Raw genomic sequence first — 20,319 nt, 5'->3', positions numbered from 1 at the left:
GTGAAATCAATATGTCATCAGAACTCCTGCCTTATTCATCTCTTACTGAGACTGGCTCTTGAATGCCTCAGTGATCAACACCAACACCTAGATTTTAATCAAATTCACAAACTGCACAAGAAGTGTGTAAGGGGTTGTCCTACCTAATATGGTATTTCCTTTTCCCGAGGTGTGAAGCCCAGTATCCCGATTTCCAGAAGCGGTACCCATCCATCTCTCTGCGGCTGTCACAGAAAGGAGTGTATCCATAGGGAGCTCCATTTAGGTCTAGGTCTCTGAGTTCTTTCAGGTCACTTCTCACAATCTAAACAAGAATATGTTCATTTTTATAATTTAGTAGTGTTTCTATGAGGGTAGGTATTGCAGCAGGCTTTACAGTGTTTAATTTTAATTAAAAAAAACCCTCAGATGCTACAACAGTAGGTTATAGAAAAACTGTTCCACTGGGAGATATCTACCAAATTATTGTTCAAGAAAAATATTATGTATTATTTTTTATTATATTATTAACAGTGACCATCTGTGTAACACATTTATTGAGTAAATTATATTAAAACTGACAGTATTTTTTTTTTATTTCACAGACCAGTGTTTCTGCTTGCACAATATAAAATTCCTTAATTAAAAAACATAACTTTTGAAATCTACCAATCATGTCCCTTGTAAAGAATCCTCCTTATTTGTTACCAAACTTGGGCACTCCAAAATTATTGCATCATTTGAAAAATCCTTTTATCTAATGGTAAAGTACTTTCAAAAAGAGGTTTTAATGACATTTCACAAGTGCCCTTTATTTGCTAATCAATCCTTCTTCCATCAAGCCCCACTTATCTAATTTACCAGTGATAAAGAAAAGTTTTAGCAATTTGGGAGCACAGAGAAGTCCTTATAGTAGTTAGGACAGACAACCTCTGTTCCCAGATGGTGTATCCAGATGAAATTGCAGAGAGCTGCAGTCTGCATTGCTACAACTAAATTTAATTTATTCTCAAGCTTTGGAAAAGGATCAAAATAAATCAGAATTGTCTTAAGGTTTTTAATAACCTCGTGATAAACTCTTCAGTTCTTCACCTGAGACAGCACTTTGCCTTTCAGTACATTATACAATGTTCATTCCCGAATAAAGGAATGCATGCAAATTTAAAATAAAGATAGGATTAATCTTGGAGAATTTCAGCCATCTAGAAATGCTCCAAATCACCTCAGACACTGGCCATAGTGGAGAACTCTCACAATCAGCCCAGAGATGGAATCACTCAAATATGCTTTCAGTGAAATGCCTTTACAATCACACACATCTCTCCAGGTGCCTTTCTCTCCACCCAGACAATTTAGGACAACTCAGTGTAGGGAAACTCAATGTCCACATGACTGAAGACAAGTAAAATTTACATTTACATTTACATTCTGCAACAGCACTGGTTCTGTTTGTACAACTGCAGCAGTTTTTTGAGACCAACATCTAAATAAAATGGCCACGGAGAATGAAACTGGATCAATTTAAGCCCAAATTCCTCACACAGCTATATGCCATTATTTTTTCTTACCTGGTCAGCATCGACAAATATTATTTTATCCACGGCCAAAGGGAAAAGAACATCCAAGAAAAGAATTTTGTAGCCCCAGATAATTCTTTGTTTTTCTGTCTGTTGGTAAAGCCAGCGGGGCCACTTATACTGGACCAGCTCATACTTGAACCCATACTTTTTAGCCATGTGAGGAATTACATCCTAGAAGAAGAGCAAAAAGAAGAGCTCAGGTCCACATACATGAGACACACAAGGACTCAAAAGGAAAAGGAATGAATGCTCCAATGCAGCTGCAGCTGTGCTGGCCTTACTGACTACATAATTTATTGTTTTAAAATGATCCCTTAGTTTTAGCACAATCCTCAGCTATACCAACAGAAATAGCATTTCATGCAAGCTCCTGGAGACTATCAGAAGAGAATAAATTATAATTTATCAGTAGGCTTCATGTTTCAGAAGAGAAGAACCTTATACCTATCACTGGTATTTAATAGATTCAGGGATTATTTTCCATTGTGAAAATTAAATTTGAATTACATAATTAGTCAATTGCAATTTAAAAAAAATTACTTAAAATTTTAAGAAAAAAAAAAGAGGATAATGTTCCTCCTACCTTAAATGTTGGGGAGAGATAGTTTTTCAGAAACCAAAATTTAACTGGTGTTTTGGTATGACGCAGGACAGAAAGCATCATAATTCTGTGGAAATATAAGTCTACATTAAACAAACAAATACACACAGGTCATTTAATTTCAACTGAACTTAGAAAATACTAAAACTCTCTAACTATAATTTCTTTAACCCAATTTAAGTTGAAATTTTTATCTACTTCTAATTAAAAGCTTTAAACAGCATGTGTTCAAGGGCACGTTGAGATGGCCTTATTTGATCCAGATTGCCTAAGCAATAGTAAAAGGAACAATTTCAAAAGTGGATCTATTAACATGTTTTATTCTAGGAGAAGTGCCTGACAAAATTAGAATAATGGTTAGTGCCTTATATTAACTTGGCTACTGAAATAACTTATCTTAGAATTTATTGGTTGAGTTTAATAGGCTGCTGAAAAGAAAAAAAGCAAAGTTCAAGTCAGATCCTCTTCTGAAAACCCTGAATAACTGTAAGAATCACTATTTTGGGTTCAATTCTTTTTCATTATTGTGGCCTTTGTTTGGTGCAACCAGACAGATAAGCAGTGCCTTACAAACTTACAAGAGGTCAAAGCTGCCGTAGAAATCAAGGCATAATGAACTCAAAAATAAGACAAAACAGCAGGTAGGATGTTTTAAGATAACTTTTTTTCCTTTAAAATAAAAATGTCTTGCCCTTTATGAAGGTGGTTGCAGGCTGAAGGAAAGAAACGATGCTCAAACTTCAGATGACTCAGCAATCAAATCACTAAACCAGTGCTCAAATCAGAAAAAGTAAGAGAGATGGTTGTGAAAAGATCAGGAAACACTGCAAGAATTCCATAACAGCAATCACTGCTCATTGAAAGGACCCTGAGATAAATAAGGCCACACGTGCATGTAGTAAATCCAGTCTGAACTAAACACAAATAGATACAACTCTAATGAAGTTACTTTCTTTTGTCTTTATACAGAGGGGCTGAACTTCATCTTTTGTGTTTTTACTTCACACATGAAAGACATTTTCTGTCTTCAAAGGATAATGGTATTTTTGAACATCTATAAGTTGAATCACTTTGTTCTTAAAGATTAATTTAGTCCTCACTGTATACAACTTTTCTTTGTTTTGAAAATTTATTTGGATGTTGTTTAAAAAGTCAGTTTCTTTAGGTTGCTTAGTTTATACTAAGAAAATGTAGAGTATTGCTATGAAATCCTTGTTTCTCCTTTTACCTTTCCTTACCTTAAAAAACGCTCATACAAATGGCCTGAAGCAACAGAAAAAATGTTAAGAATATCACTTTTCTTTTCCTTCTCATCTGTTGGAGTTTCTTCTGAAAATCTAAGAATTATTATAAATAATTATATAAAATAAACATTCAGCAGAAAAAAAATCCTACAAAATTATCATTAAGCTCACAGAGAATCAAAAATACAAATATACACAAAAGAAATACACGTCCTGCAGTAAACAAATACACTTACATTCTACTTCCACTGCACACACCTATGATACCACAACCTTTTGGGAGCAAAATGTCATACCCAGTCACTCAGGACAAACAATGGCAATACAAAAACAACTGGCACTCTCCAGCTTTTCCATTCAAACAGAACTGAAATTTGACAAGAATTCCATGTTTTATCAAAGTAAAAAAAAAAATAATTAAAAAATCAGAAATACAGGATCTGGGTATCTTGAGAACTAGTACTTTTTAAAATCAGAACCAGTTCTTTTCCAAGCTTCATCCACATGCATTCTACAACAGAACAACCCATGTATATTCTGGAAGTGAAGGAAGTCTGCACAGCCCCATAGGTAGTTAAACTGAATATATCCTCTAAAATACAGACTGAGCATAAGAAAAAGATGGCCACACAAGGCCAAATCACATATTTAGCCCAGTGCACCCCAACAGCAAATTGCAAGGTTGAAGAATTGTAGCCTTTCCCTGAATACTCAACCTTCAGAGGTCTGTGGTGACAGGATTTCCCAGTGTTTTTTGTAACACTTGTTGAATTCTTCGGATTACTCTGATTTATCTCCCTATAAGCTAACCTGTGTATTTGAGGTACATTGCACAGAGGTTTCTGTTTCTGCTGCACAGCATTCTTTGCTTGTGTTGAATACCAAAGTCTACCAGGACTGGTTTTTAATCACGTGCCTTCCAGCACACAGAGGCAAGGGATGGTGACTGCAGTCTCCCTCAGGCACTGCTTCAGAGATCTCAGAACTGCAGAGCCAGATTGGTTACAGTTATCAAATGGTTTTCAAGCCCTTTGATACTGTTGGAAATTTACCTCAATAGTCCTTTTTGTGAGGTGAGTCATTCCTCACACACTTAGATTGCATGAGTCACTCCTGCTACTTTTTCTTCTGGTTATATCCCTTTTAAAAGTATCCTTTAGAAAGTGTAAAAATAGGTATCCTCATAATCTTTAAGAGCAAATGAGACACGTCTCAGATCTCCAATGTATTCAAAAGAATTCAGATCACTCCACTGATACAAAGCTGAAACCTTAGAAATAGCTGAGAGGCTGAAATGTGTTTAAGTGGTGTGAATAATCTTTTGAGAAACCCATGTTCTTTTCACTCAGGCATGGTGAAAGAATGAGACATCAATGAAGTGGCATTGTCTGCATGGTATGGCATCTTCAAAGAAGACAGACAAGCTCTCAACCAGCACTGTATTCTCAAAGGCTAAACAGACTGCAGTTCACAGATCCAAGCAGTCTGTCTTCTTTCTTCCTTTTTGTCTCATGTCTTATATTTAGTGATAGCAGGACTGAAAGAACGTCAAGCTTTTATAAAGGAGCCATCACATGTGAGAAAAGAAAATCGGGGTTTGATGCAAGGATCTTGAAAATATTGATTCTGCAAAGTTTTACAGAAAGCAGGAATCTCCCAAAGCTGCTGGGCTGACCTGCAAGGTCACGTGGGAAAAGCAGTCAGTTGGAGAAGGGCAGCTCAAGCATGAAAGGGCTTGGGCAAAGTGGCGTGCACATCTCCCATGTTAGAGCACACGTGGGTCCCTGCAGTGAACAGTATGCTGGTGGATATTCTTTTCATTCTGGAAAATGAAGGAAGGGTATTTGACAAGATCCTAGATGGCAGGAGGCTGACAGCTTCAAATCATGCCCTTCAGCCACAACCTTGAATCACTGGGAAGAGCAAATAAACTTCACTGGGTGAGGAGCTTCCTTCCTTGGTCCAGCCAAGCTCAGAGCATGATGAATGGCACTGTGATAAAAGGCAAGACCTGGAAGACTGAGAGATCTCTGGCCTTGTAACCTTCTTAGAGGAAGTTAAGATTTTTATCTCTGCACATACATCCTTTGATGCAGCCAATTAGAAGAGGGAAGCTTGAAGTCAATGAAAAATTTCCTTCAACTAACATCATTCTTCAAAGGAGGCACCTTTGTGTTGCAATGTGAGTGGAGTGTGGAAGAAATTTTTGAGAGTTGTAGTACTGTAGCATGTAGTCTGGGAGGGTTTCTGAATCCAGTCAATATGGGTACAAATTGAAAAAGGGGGAATTTAGGTTAGATCGAAGGAAGGAATTCTTTAGTGCAAGGGTGGTTAGACATTGGAACAGGCTGGTCTAGTGGGAGGTGTTCTTACCCATGGTAGGGGGCTTGATACTAGATTATTTTTAAGGCATTCCAAACCTAACATTATATAATTCTATTATATTGTAACAGTAAAATCATCTGTGGATAAATGTTGATAAACATAAAATCAGCAACAGAGACTCAATTTAGTCTTAGGTCTGTAGGTACTTGTGGCACAAGAGGCCTTATTATGAGACATTTTGATGATGGAACAGAAGCCAATCCTGGATCTACCAAAAGATGTGTGTGTACAGGACTGACTGGAGCCAAGTGACTAGTAGATAAAGTAGAACTGCTATGCATTTTCTATATTTTCTTAAGCAGTCTGTGACTGACAACCATTGCCCAAGCTACTAAAAACTTAAGAAAACCTTTTTTGAGTCTTGTTCACAACAGCAAATTAGAAGTTCTACAAAAGTATTAGCCCCAAATGTAATGCTTGAGATGCTTATTACAATTACTTACAGAAAAACTTTAAAGTAAGATGTAAAAACACTTCTTGAGATTTCATAAATTAAGTCTAGGAACAGACAAGCAGCATTGGCCTGCTTTTTGGTGTTCAGTTTGACATATCTGAGTACCACAAAACTGGCTGAGATTTTTGCATTGAGACTGATTCCCAGCCACAGCAAAATAAAAAAAAAAATAGCCAAAGGAGAAAATGAAGAGAAACTGGAAATGCAAAGGAGGGATTAAGAAGGGAATAAAAAAGAGATTTACAAGACATTATAACTTGTCTTTCCCCCTTTTTATTTACATTATAAATGCCTTCGAGAGCCTTTTTACACATTTGTGTCACTATCAAGTAAGAAAATTTACTTGCTATGAGTAATAATACATGTCCTAGAACAGCTGAATTAGAAGCAAATTATGCATTACCTTGCAATTGATTCCACCTTTCCTTTTCTTCCTGTTGTTCCATCTGTAAGAAGCTCTTCATTCACTTTATCAGGCTTTTTCTGTACCTAGTCAATAAAATAAATGCCTTTGTGCAACTTGGAAAAGTAGTTGATAGTAATTACTACTTGCATTGTGATATCTAACTACGGTGTACTAAGTGGCTAGAGCTACTAAATATGGTGATTAATAAATCAGCCAGCACATTTCAAGCCCCCTGCACATCTTTATGGAAACAATAACTACAAGTGTGGCAAATTTTATCTCATTGTCCTCCCTTGCGAGTTTGTGATCCAGCCATTAGCACCTCACAATGGAACTTAGCTGAAAGGAAATTGTCATTCTCATAAGCTCCTCACAAGGAGAAAGTGACAAATTTGTCACTGGATCATAAGCTCTCCCATCCAACTTAAGCAATTTCTGCTGTTGTATCCAGATGCTTATAAAGGCTCAAGATTAATTTCATTTACTACCTCAATTTCCTTGATTAAAAGAAATCTGATTGCTTTTGAAAACCAAATACCTTCTTACACCCTGAATGTGTGAACATACTCGATTCTAATCATATTAATTTCACATGTTTATGCTGTCAAGCTAACACAGATTTCTGTTGACACTAAATCATGCGTCTTTTTAGCCAGTGCTCCTGAAGCCCCATCCTACAGATCAGTGAAGTGATTCAAGAGTTCAACTGAATGGCAGAGCTTTCATATTCTAGTTATAAGCTTAATACATACCACCTTTCATATAGAACAATATTCCTATTTTGGCTCAAAATAGGAAAACTAGGTACCCTTTTACCCATTCTCTGGTATAAAGACAGGCTCATTGTGCTCCAGAGTCTTACACACTTTCTCTGGGTTCTGGAAACTTTCAGTTACAGGACTGGGGAAGAGACTCGTCTCTGATGTTTTAAAATATTTACAAAATAGCGGAAAATATATAGTATTACGAGGATCCCTCTCCTCAATATAAATGGTGCTCCATTAGCTGTTTTTGATACATCTAATGAAAGTAACGTAATTTTGTTCACACAAATCTGGTCACTGAGGGTAAAATTCAACACACCTGATTTTGACTTCCACTCTGGAATCTGGACTTTGTGTAAAATCTCTCCTCAGTCACTAGAGAAAAATGGATGTCTCAAGAGGTCATTCTCTTGGTTTAAATCCAGATATGTATGAGCTGGGATGAGCAGTCCTTTGGACTCTCTCCTGTGCCATAATCCTTTTGTTCCCAGCTCTGGAAAATGGTCCGACTAGCTGCAGTCCACTGGGGGAGGGAGGGGTATGGCAAGGACAAAGGGAAAAGACGAAGAAGGCTCTCTCTTCCTGGGACACCATCCCTCAGTTTATTCATGGTACTTTCCAGGGGGGAAAAAAATGAGACCAAGCAGGAAGTGGCAGGAACTTTTATTCTGGGGGTAAGGGGGTGGGGAAGGGTAGCCTACAGTCAATGGGGTGAAACCAAATGGGAGGAGAGAGGGGAAGGATCCGACATGCTACAGACCCGGGGGGGAGCAACAGGGAGAAACCATTCCAGTGTAAATGTAACTAGCTTAATGCAATACAACATCTCCCCCTTTTTAATTATATAAAGTTCAAAGCAGAGTTTAACAATTGAACTCCCCACCCCGTGAGTCCCCAGCGTTTGAACAATTCACTGAACCAGTCCGCATGAACAAGATGACAATTGGGATAGGGCTCATCATGAGGTTGAGTGAGAGGTAGGTTTACCAAAAGGAAAAATATTTTTAAAGCATAGTAACAGTCAGTGGGTGTCTGCTGGACAGTAAACACATGACAGGAAGGTTTCTTCTCTTTCCAGTGGCATCTTCTTTTGGAAGCGACTGCCACTTGCTTTCCATCTCCTTCTGCTGGGGCTGGGTTTTTGGGAACAAAAGGCTTTGCCCATTTCTGAGGTATCCAACAAGGGCCTGTAGGGGTGGTCACACGCGTAGCCGCACCCTCAAGTGACAAGTTCATAAGGGCCCTTGGTCTGCCAGGTTTCTGGGTCCCTCATTAAGACCGGTGGATGCTGTGACAACTTAAATTGATCACCACTGTTAAAGTGCCAAACCACCAGGGGACTCAAGTTTACAAATGAACAGTTCAAAAAATTGATGGTAAACATAGCTTTACAAAGCTTTTGTTGTGGCGACATCCACACTGTCCCACCTACTTAACCTGGCTAGGGCTTGTTTTGAGTGTCTGGTGGGTACACTCAATCACAGCTTGACCTGTGGGGGAGTGGGGGATGCCAATTTTGTGTTCCACTCCCCACTGCTGGACAAATTCCAGGAACTCCTTGGATTTGTACACTGGGCCATTATCTGTTTTAATTTCCCTAGGGATCCCCAGCACTGAAAAGGCCTGTACCATGTGCTGTTTGGCATGCACAGATTTTTGCCCTGCATGGGCAGAGGCATAAACTGCACCTGAGTATGTGTCAATGCTTTACATGTACATATTTAAGGCAACCAAAACTGGGAAATGTATGTAATGTCTGTCTGCCACACTTTGCAGGTCCTAAGGCCTCGGGGGTTAACCCCAATACCCAGCGACAGCATGGAATGGAGCTGGCAACTGGGACAGGTAGCCAAAATGTCTTTAGCCTGACTCCATGTTAGCTGGAACTGATGCATCAGTCCTGGCACATTTTGATGGTATTGCTGGTGGCTCAGCTTAGCCTGCTGGAATATGTCTGGAAGATGTACCTTTTCGGCTGGAGCAGCAAGGGAATCAGGTCTGCGGTTCCCTTGTGTAATTGCACTTGGCAAATTGGTATGTGACCTCACATGCATCACATAGAAAGGATGTTCTTGAGTTGAAACTAAATAAATTAGTTTGGAGAGCAACCTAAAGAGATGTTTGTTCTCGATGTCCTTGAGAACTGCCTGCTCTGCTCTGGACACCACCCCTGCGACATAGGCTGAGTTGGTAACCAAACTGATTGGCTCCAAAAACTTCTCAAAGGCTCTCACAGCTGCAGCTAGTTCAGCTATCTGGGGTGACCCTTCCACAAACTCAACATCAGCTTCCCAAAGCTGAGTCTGTGGATTTCTCCAAGTCATCACCGACTTGTGGGATGCTCCAGATGCGTCAGTGAACACTGTAAGAGTTTTGAGCTGCCTTCGGCTTCTTTTCTCACGAGGATTAAGGTGGAATTCTTCATGAAACAATTTGTCTGATGGTGGACGGACCGAAATTTGTCCACTGTCGCTGTCCAGAGCTAACTGGAGGTTAGCATTGCTCTGCAGCAGGTGCTCAAACATCTCTTTGGTCAGTTTTTCAGGGGAGTGTTTACCTTCTCCAGAGAGTCTGACCGGAAGGTGAATACACATAAGGTCACAACCTGCCAGTTCCCGGAGCCCTACCCTGGCCTTTCAGATCAGCTCTTGTGTCTTGGTGATAGTTTTGGGTCGTTGGTGGGAGAGGAAGATTCACTCTATGATGAAGAGTGAATCTCTCTGCCCTTTGATCCACTGCAATATCAAACCATGTAAGTGTGGTAGTTTCCAGGACAATGAACTTGAAAGGCAGCTCAGGCTTATAGTGATGAGTCTGTCTCTCAGTCAGAGCCCTTTGTGCTTTTTCAATTGCGGTTTTTGCCTCTGGGGTCAGTTCCCTGGGAGAGAGCAACTCTCTCTCCCCCTTCAATAAATTGAGCAGGGGATCCAGGTCCTTGTTACTGAGACCCAGCCAGGGTCTGACCCAGTTCAAAGACCCGCACAGGGAATGGAGATCCGCTAGGGTTTTGGGATTATTAACAATTTCCAGTTTCTGCAGGACAACTGTCCGCACGGTGATCTCCAGGCCCAGGTACTTCCAAGGTGGCATCCTTTGAACTTTGTCTTCCTGCAGCTGGAATCCAGCAGAGGTTAAAACTTTAACCACTAGGTCAAGTGTGTGTTGGAGTATAGTGTCATTGGGGGTGCACACAAGCACATTATCCATTTAGTGTAAGATGATGGCTTCCCTTTTTTTGGCATGCACTGGGGACAGCAATGAAGCCACATACCACTGGCAGATGGAAGGACTGCATTTCATTCCCTGAGGCAGAACCTTCTGGTGGTACCGTTTCATTGGGGCCTCCCAGTTGACTGCAGGGACTGAGAAAGCAAACTGTGGTGCATCTGCTGGGTGTAGGGGAATTTGGAAGAAATAGTCTTTGATGTCTAGGACCGCCAATTGCCAATTTTGTGGGAACATCGCTGGGGAGGGCATCCCAGGTTGGAGTGACCCCATGTCCTCAATTACTTTGTTTATCTCCCTCAGATCCTGAAGGAGGAGCCACTTATCCTTCCCTGGCTTCTTTATTACAAAGACCGGGGAATTCCAAGGGCTGGTTGTTTCCTCTATGTGGCCTTTGGCCAATTCCTCCTCCATGAGCTCTTCAAGTGCCCTGAGATTTTCCTTACTGAGTGGCCACTGATTTAACCAGACTGGATTATCATCCAGCCACGTTAACTTTTGGGTAGGGTGCTCCACAGTGGCTGTGTCTAAAAATCCTGGGGAGTCTCAGGGATGGTTAGTCTGAGCCCCCGCACTGGGACATGGTGCCTCTCCCCCCTCAGGGGGTACTTGTAGTCAGTGACAAATGGATGGACACTGGCCAGTTTCCCATCTGGCCCCTCAATTTGAACAATGCTCTTAGAAACTTTTGCCAACTTCACTCCTCCTACACCTTGGATTTTGCCAGCCACGGGTTGCAGTTCCCAATGTGAAGGCCACACCCTTTCAGGCATGATCGTCACATCTGCCCCCAGGTCAATCAACCCTTCCACATGGAGGTGATCTGATCCATGGGTTAGGTTGCATCCCATGATGGGTTTATCCTCGCCAGCCACTTCTGCCCAGTAGACGCCAGGTGTTTTGTCATCTACTGGGACCTCTGCTGGAACAGGAATGGCCTGGGCGATGATTTGCCCCTTGGCCAAATAGAAGGGTGGCTGAGGGTAATGTGCCAGGAGGGTGAGGTGTGTTAAGTCTCCCTTGATTGTCACGGGAGCCACCTCAATCTCCATGAATGTGTGTGCTGTGTCCCCAATAACAAAATACTCACTATCCAGTCCTGTCACGTCTTGTGAATTGTCCAGCAGGTCACCCCAATGACTGTCCAATGAGTAGACCTGAAAAGAAAAGCTTTGGCAGTTACAAGTCTGGATCGCTTGTGAGGCAACCAGACTTTGTAAGGCATGCGTTCCATAAAATGATTTTTCTGCAGTCCCGCACCCCACTTCCCTTCCTCCCCTTTATCAATTAAGAGAGAGGCTTTTCCCACTTTGGGGCCTGCTACATTTATATTATTGCGCTGGGCGGGGCTGCACTCTAGTTCCAGTTTTTTTGTTGGTTGGCTACTGCTTCCGTTTGGTATTGCTTCTTTTGGCGCTGGCTTTGAGGACAGTCTCTGGCGAAGTGTGCTGGCCTTCTGCACTGGAAGCAGGTGATATGCTGGATCTGCTCTGATGACATCTGTGGCTTTTTCATTCCTGGTGTTGTTGCTGCCACAGTCCTTGGGTTTGTCAGTCCCAGCCTCCCATCCTGTGCACCAAACAGCTCTGCTTTCTTGGTACACTCCTTGGTCATCTGTGCCATGGTAGGTGAAGGATCAATGGGCAGTCTCAGGATCACCCTGTGACAGGCTTCGTTGGCATTCCTCTGAGCCATCTCCTTAATCAGTTCTGCCTGCGCCACTTGTCCTTCCACTTGCCTTTTTATTTGTGCTCAAAGCCGGTCGACAAACTGCAAAAAACTTTCTGAGGGAAACTGTTTAACATTAACATAGCTGCCCTGAGTTTCAACTGTTGGCAATTGGTTAAAAACTTTTTCTGCCACGCCACAAATCTTATCTAAAATGGATTTTGTTAGCACCTAAGCCTGGTCCTCAGGTTTAGCCCACATCCCCTCATCACACAGATGTTCAAAAGTGATTTCATTAGCATCTGCATCTTTTGCACCCTGCGTGCTTTGCTTGAGCTCAACCAGGAGACTTTTTAAGGATCCCTTCCATGTGCTTTCCCAAAGATCAAACTCTGAGGGGGTTAGGAGACACTGGAAGAGGTCTCTGAGATCAGCTGGAACTAACTCATGAGATGTTAAAGTAGGTCTCCACATTCCCTTAAAGATTTCACTACCTCTACCAAACTCTCTTTGGGCTTTACAGATTTCTTTACAGATTTTGGTAAGAGAAGGACTGATAGTGTCTATTTATGGGTATAGCTTCTTCATCATCCCCGGGGTCCCCACCGCCTGGGCCCCCCGCCCACCCCCACCTGCAGCGGGTCCAGGGAGGGGCTGAGCCCTACCCCTGTGGGAGCCAGTCAGGGGTTCACCCACCCCCCATCGCAGGTGTGGGGGTTGTTGAACCGCCGCGCTGAGAAAACCAAAAACCCGCGGCTGCCGCGCGGTAGAGCCGGAAAACCCGCAGCTGAGCGCTTCACTGGACGAACTTGTGTGGTGAACCTGCGCCACTCACACTCATCCTTTCCTGGGTCCTCGGCTGGCCCGGGGCTGTGCAGGAAGTCGTCGATGTCCTGAGACCCACCTTCCTGGGCTTAGGAAGGCTGTTGGTCCTGCCCTTGTAGCCGTGGTTACACAAAAAGCAACTCGCTGCAACAAAGTAGCTGACAATCCAGAGCTCGTACAATCTACATGTGGTGCCCAGCTGCTCATGGGATCTCTGTCCTTAAGACCAGCTCCCACCTTAGACGCCAAACTGCGGTAATCCTTTTGCTCTCAGCCCCGGAAAATGGTCCGACTAGCTGCAGTCCACAGGGGGTGGGAGGGGTATGGCAAGGACAAAGGGAAAAGACGAAGAAGGCTCTCTCTCTGGGACACCGTCCCTCAGCTTATTCACGGAACTTTCCTCCTCCAAGAGACCGAGCAGGAAGTGGCAGGAACTTTTATACTGGGGGCAAGGGGGTGGGGGAGAGTCGGCTACAGTTAATGGGGTGAAAGCAAATGGGAGGGGAGAGGGGAAGGGTCCGACATGCTACAGACCCGGGGGGGAGCAACAGGGAGAAAACATTCCAGTGTAAACATAGCTAGCTTGATGCACCATGAATCTCCTGCTATGCAGAAAGGGAATTCAAGTCATCACAATTACATGTTTGAGAACCTTGAGCTAGATGAGAGAAATGTTATCCATGTTTAACAGATATTTAACACATCTCCCACACAATTAGTATAACCTGATTGGATCAAATGAACTGCATTAATTTGTACCTCCTTCACTTTAAATATACAAAATCTAAATTATATATTTCAGTATAAATATTTCAATTAATTATAGCCTGAGACATAAAAGCGTAAGTCATATTTCATACAAGGGAACACTGCATACATACTTGAACTTCAATAATTTTGCTTCTGAAGTTGTTTAATACCACAATAATGTCTGTCAGGTCAGCTCCAGAATCTGTTCCTTCATGGCTGTGAGGAGAAAAAAAACCCAGACAAATGTACTGTCTCATTAAAATATGTATTGTTACTTGGGTTTAATTAGAGAATAAGGTTTACAATTGCTGATACCTACAGAAAAAAATTATTTCACTCACATCTAATTATATTTTAACTTCAAAAACTTTGAGTTTTATTAATCACTGGACATTGTCCACAGTCATCACCTTCACTTTTTAATTTGATTTTTATAAAATTTACTAATCAATGAAATACTGCAGTAACCGAGAGCTAAACACATTGTTATGTATTATATATGTGTATAAAATATTCAAATATTAACAAATTTTCAGACCTGGAAAACATCTTAGAAATTGTGTGATGGCATGAAATGTACTTTTAAAATAGATCTGCTTTAAAAAGTATAGGGAAGGCTTCATTACAATGCTGAGACAGTGAATATTTGCTTTCAAGTGTACCCCTTTATTGGCTTTGGAAACTGTACCCCTGAAGACACGGCTGTGCAAGCACCACATGGACCTCTGCCCTACTGAACATCAGTTTAAAGCCATTCAGGTGTCTCCAAACTGTACTGCAGTCCAGAGAGTAGCTAATATGAAAAATGTTACTGTGATACAGTATAATAACATAATTTTCAAATTTTCTAGCTTTTGCAGCTCAATAGCCCATATATTTCCCCTTCAATCCCTTCTGTCTTTTATCAGCATTATGCAGGTTCCTCTCGCTAAAGATGCCCATATAAAAAATGGGTTTAAGAAAGTAATCTGCCACCACTTAGGCTTAATTTTTTTCCCCTGGAAAACTGAAATATTTAAATCTTGTTTCAATACACATCATACCACTTACCTATATACTGCAGGATTTTACACACTCATCTGAATTTAATGTATTTTTTTGTAAAATGTACCTACAATCACTAAGTCTCATGGAGATGGCCTATTCTTGCACAAAACAATGTTCAGAATTATCTCAACTTTTCTACTCTCTATTGCCATTTTATTTTCACACTTTTAAAATACCTTACAATATGCACAACCAGCCAACAATGGTCTTTTCATCTCAGCAATGTATAATGCTCAGACTTTAATTCCATTTTAAATACAGTGTGTCACTAAAAAATTCTAAAATAGTAAAACATGATCCAAACACAAACTGCTGATAGCAGTAGCCAACCTGATGTTCCCATATTTGTCCCTAGTGTTCACACAACCAAAATTTTCTGTTATTCACTCAGTTACCTCAAAATCCCCATGCTATGAATTTTGTAGGTAGATACAAAGAATTCTGCTGATAAAGAGCATTTTCCAAAGTCTGCAATATTCTCAGAGCGTTTGGTTTGGATGTAAATTCAACAACATTGATTTGTTTACCTAAATCTCTTTCATGGATACCTCCTTGTGGGCTCCATCTCTACTGTGTGCCAACTGTTTTTCTCTGCACAGAACTCAGTTTGATGAATTTCTATATTACTATGAACAACCTTCTTAAATCCAAGCAAAACACCTTGCATACTGACAGCACTATGTAATAATAGCTACCTTATTGTTATGTAATTGTGAAAAGCTAAACATATCTAGCAGACTATTTATGTCACAACTTTAACATGTTTCAAAATACTTAGATGCTTTTAATACAAATGACAAAGTGATCGTAAATTGGTACTTACAAACTAAGTACTGATATAACAAAAATTATAATTTTCCATATGGGAAACAAAAGATTTTGGGCTCAACAAATGGAGATCCTTTATGACCACAAGCCCAAGAAACAGACATACAACTCCTTGCCCAAATTGTAAGAGCTATACCTTTCAGCTAAGCAGTCTGCATGACATGTAGAAAAAAATTGTATCTACCTGCCTTTTTAAAAAGTAAAATATTCATCAGGATTTTATATATATATCTTTAGCTATAAATAATTGTTTGCAGTCTTATATTGCAATGTCTACTTGTTTTCCTACCAACATCAAAGTTCCAATAATAAGCAATGCTCAGATTATTCCTGAGTATAACAATTTTTATTTTCCTAATATTTATAGTAATTTATTAATAACAAATTTATATACAAGCATGACTGCATGAAAATAATGATCCTTGTTAGAAGCAGTCTATAAGAAAAAGGCAGCTTATTTCAAATGTTGTGTATTTACATGCAGTAAAAATAAATTACTTCCAACTATGAGAGATGTAGAAAGTTCTAAAACACCCTTTATAATGCGGGGGCATTGAGGCCTGTGCCTTAAAGAAAACAGGTTAATCTCACAGTTCAACAGCAGAGGGTATGACTAATCTGTGGATGGAGATTATACTGTAATAGCTCTTGGCAAAATTCCATCCTATCAAACAGTTGCCTGAGTTCTGATAGCAACTTCATACTATTAATTCTGTAAAAGAAATATCAAAGATCCTGGCGCAGCCCTGCAAACATACTTTTCCTGTTGTATTTTAAGTCTACAGTTGGAATAATGAGATGAAATAAATTGCATTGTCTAGATTCCTCATGAGGTATTAGTTTTTAGTAACTTAGCTGAGTTTAATTAAGCCTATTTGTGTTACAGAGGGAAAATGGGCAAAACTGCAGCAGATAATTTATATTTCCTTTGATCCAGACTAGAATGTAGAGTGGTTTTGTTTAATTTTGTTTCATTATTTAAGTTAACTACACCTCATTACATTATTTTTTAAACCATGTTATCTTATATAAATCACTTTATATTTCTTAAGAATTAAATGCTAAATTAGACAAATGGTACAGATACAGTTGGTGGAGATTAGGTGAGCCTCTAAGGGTAAGGACTGTTTTTCTGCTTTTTCAACAGATTGTAAGTGATTTCTGGAAAAAACAAATTGAAAAATGCAAACAAATAGAATGACTAAAATCCTATTAATATTTCTCCCTGTAACACTGATATTAACTAAACGTTCATAGAGGTTTGTCAAGTTTTTTTGGTTTTTAATAGTAGCTGATAATTAACAACAGATGGAACTATGCATTCCTGGGCTCTCAGTAATAGTAAATGTTTTATAAGAAACAGACCTATTTCAGGCCTATTTCAATTACCTAGAGGGGAAGAGACATAACAGGAAAAAGGGAAAAAAAAAGGAAGAATTGAAGCTGAAATTAAATAAACTACACTGCTCCTCTAGAAGGGATTAGATCTAAAGCTTCAAGAGAAAGCTCTCGTATGCTACAGGTTTATGCTCTTACATAAAACATGGGGGAAATGTGATTATTCTAAGGAACAGTTGGAATGATGGTGAGCATATATATTCCTTTACATGAAAATCAACCATGGAAATTATAGATCTAGAAGCCTTAGAGATGCCACCTAAATGCCAGTTACAGGAATACAGCTTTCTATGGACAGAGGTTTCTCCCAAGAGAGGGAAATGTGGTGCAGTCAACATGTAGCCAGGGTCTTGAAATGAAGGGTGCTTTGGTATCCCAAGGTGGAGCTGTAATCACAGTGATCCTTAGATGACTTAGACAACTAAGAAACACTCAGAATTAATGGAAGAAAAAAGTCTAGAACAGAAATGACTACAATGCTCCTGTTAAAAAAAGATGCCACCTATAAATATACTGCATTCAGAGGCATCCTCAAGGCTGAAAAAAAATATGAGAGGGGAATTCGTGGTACTTCCTCCAGCTGATCAAGATAGTTCTGGAGAGCAGTGCTCCATTGGATATATTCTTGAAATTACATGTTAACTATGTTGGGAATGCCAAAATATTAATCAACAGAACTATGAGTGACATTTCTACAGGATTTGGTGCAAGCCATTGTGTGATAATGCTAACCATCCATGGAACTGACAGGGCAAGTGCCTGGTAGCTGTACAGTAAGAGACACTGCTAGCATTTTGGCTAGCTTAGGTTTATTATCCATTAACATACTGAAATGCCTTCAAAAACACATGAAGCCATCAAGCAACTATCAATACAGGGAAATAAGGTATCCCTTACAAATTTTAAATCGTCATTTGCATCTTATACTTTTTTAATGCTATCTTTGCTCATTTTCCTTCAGTATTGTCAGATCTTTCAAAATATGTTGCACTTTCAGATTTCTGTTTCCAAATGATGGATTCATACTTACGAAAAAATCTGATAAATCTCCTCAGATCTTCCCTTACGCAATCTCAGTGTCCAAGCACCTGGATTTGCTTTCAGCTGAAAATAGCCCTAAGTAAAAAAGACAGTTCTGGTTGTATTTCAGACTCAACCATTTTCATATAAAAAAATCAACTATTCAACATTTATACTAGCCCTGAAAGAAGTGTGTTGGTGATGCAACCAACTATCACCTTTCCATTTTAATGTCTTTCAGTGCTCCATTTGTTTCTAGCTGAATTTGAGTTGCATACAAAAACCACCAAGGACAGCAAGTAAAAGAGCAGCAAAGAAACAAATTAGTGAACTGACCCTAAATTGAAAAGCTTCTTTGAAACCCAAAATTTTTGTCTGGAGCAACTTTCCAAGTCATCACAATTCCTTCCCATTTTAGAAACACTGTAAACAGCTATCACTATGTTGAAGTCATACAGACCAAGCTTTGAAATGTGAAGAATTGTTAGAAGTTTCATCATGCCAAACATAATCTACTGTTGAGACTATATTCAATACTTGTGCAAAAATCAAAGATTCATAATTTATTAAGCATTTCATTCCTTATGATGCAGTATTTAGAGAGACTAGAGAACGGATAGGTAAAAGATTTTTATTCATCAAAATCCTTCCCCATCAAATTCCCTTAGCCAATAGAAAATAAATCTTTTACTTCAGAAGTCACATGGTCTTCTGCTCTACAGACTGCAAACATGAAAAATAATTACTTTGCATGATGAGAGGAATTCTCAGGTTTGGGTATGTCCCATCAAGGCTCTAAGCACTTACCTGAAGCATCTAAAATGGGAGCATTCTTTCGCTTGAATCATTGTGTAACAAAAAAGGTTATTTTAATCAGAAGGTGAATCATACTTTACATTTATCAGGGATCTCAACCTGACTATAACTGCCTCCTACCACCTACTAGAGGCAATTAGGCTGCCAGTTTAGGCACTGCAGGCAAGAGTATAAAATTAGGCTGTATTCAAACCTATACTGTATCACAGGAGAGGAGCAGGGGAGGAAGCTCAGCAAATTGGAGATGAGCTCAGCTCCACAATGTACCTGTTACTTTTAGCATTACTAAGCTTGCAACACAGAGAAATGGATTTAAAGCACAAGATGCTCACAAAGAATTCTCACAAGAAGTGTGCAATTGTAATGACTATTCCTCTACTAAGTACTTACAAGGTTGGCCATCACAATAGTATCAACCATGACAGGATTCTTCTTTGTGCCCAGAGTGAACTGTAACCCTCGAGGAGGTTGTCCGGTTTTCACATCAAAGCAATGTCCTTCAAGTAATATATGTTCCAGTTCATATTCTGCTACAACAGCCCCTTGTATCTACGGAAGGGATGCTTAATCAATAAATTATGTCACTTAACTATGTGGGAAAAGCAAAATATTACAGTCACAAACATGCTGTGCAGGATTTACCTCAAGGTAACTCCCACAGTCAAAACAACCACAAGAAGATTCCATCCAGAGGGAACTTCACCAAATGATAAAACAGGTATCCAAGGCAATGAGGAAGGATCACTCTCTGGAGGGACCTTCTCTCCACTGACTGCTGAGGAAGCTAAGGCACCTCTGCCTTGGTAAGGTAAATCCCAACTTTACTTTCACAATACATTTTCCAAATACACAGCTTTAGTCAACGAAACACCTTCAATATTTTGCTTAAGCTTATCGACACAAACAAATTTAATGACTTTGAAGATGGGGGATTAAAATAGAATTAAATGATAATTGGCAGAATTGTGAACTAATAGAGGGTGAAATACATTTTGAACTACATTAATAAACAGTCATATATTCCAGTTTATATGAAGATTTACCTAGGTTACAAGAACTAGGAAATACAAAGAATCCTTTAATTCTTAAATTTATGTTAAATCTAGTATTTCTCCAAACACAAAGCTCAACATAGCAGGTAAATTGCTTTAACCTGTATTTTGAATTCTGAATTTTTCCTATTCCACTACTTTAAGACTTGTATTTTTTTATTTTTTTAAGAGAGAAAATGAAGAAAAGGTGATGATAATAGAAATAGTAATAATTGACTTAATAATCAATTACCAAAGAAAATATTTCTGGAGAAGAGACACAAGACAGATCTTGCAA

The 20,319-nt window shown here is 39.7% G+C and overlaps 1 protein-coding gene across 2 annotated transcripts in view; it reads right to left on the bottom strand.

The window, feature by feature from the left end:
• The window catches only part of UGGT2 (UDP-glucose glycoprotein glucosyltransferase 2), an 82,623-nt gene that overhangs the window by 7,260 nt on the left and 55,044 nt on the right, over positions 1–20,319 (bottom strand). For both annotated transcript variants that reach the window (XM_015627395.3, XM_015627404.3), the window contains 8 exons: positions 19,381–19,539; positions 18,185–18,270; positions 14,013–14,097; positions 6,647–6,732; positions 3,399–3,497; positions 2,143–2,227; positions 1,548–1,730; positions 144–304 (listed from right to left, as the gene is read on the bottom strand). In XM_015627395.3, coding sequence (XP_015482881.1) covers positions 144–304; positions 1,548–1,730; positions 2,143–2,227; positions 3,399–3,497; positions 6,647–6,732; positions 14,013–14,097; positions 18,185–18,270; positions 19,381–19,539 — 944 coding nt within the window. The remainder of the gene's footprint in view (positions 1–143; positions 305–1,547; positions 1,731–2,142; positions 2,228–3,398; positions 3,498–6,646; positions 6,733–14,012; positions 14,098–18,184; positions 18,271–19,380; positions 19,540–20,319) is intronic.

Source organism: Parus major, chromosome 1, assembly GCF_001522545.3.
Source record: "Parus major isolate Abel chromosome 1, Parus_major1.1, whole genome shotgun sequence".
Taxonomy (NCBI): Eukaryota; Metazoa; Chordata; class Aves; order Passeriformes; family Paridae; genus Parus; species Parus major.
The sequence above is the reverse complement of the archived record's forward strand: the minus strand, read 5'-3'. Positions and strand labels throughout refer to the sequence as shown.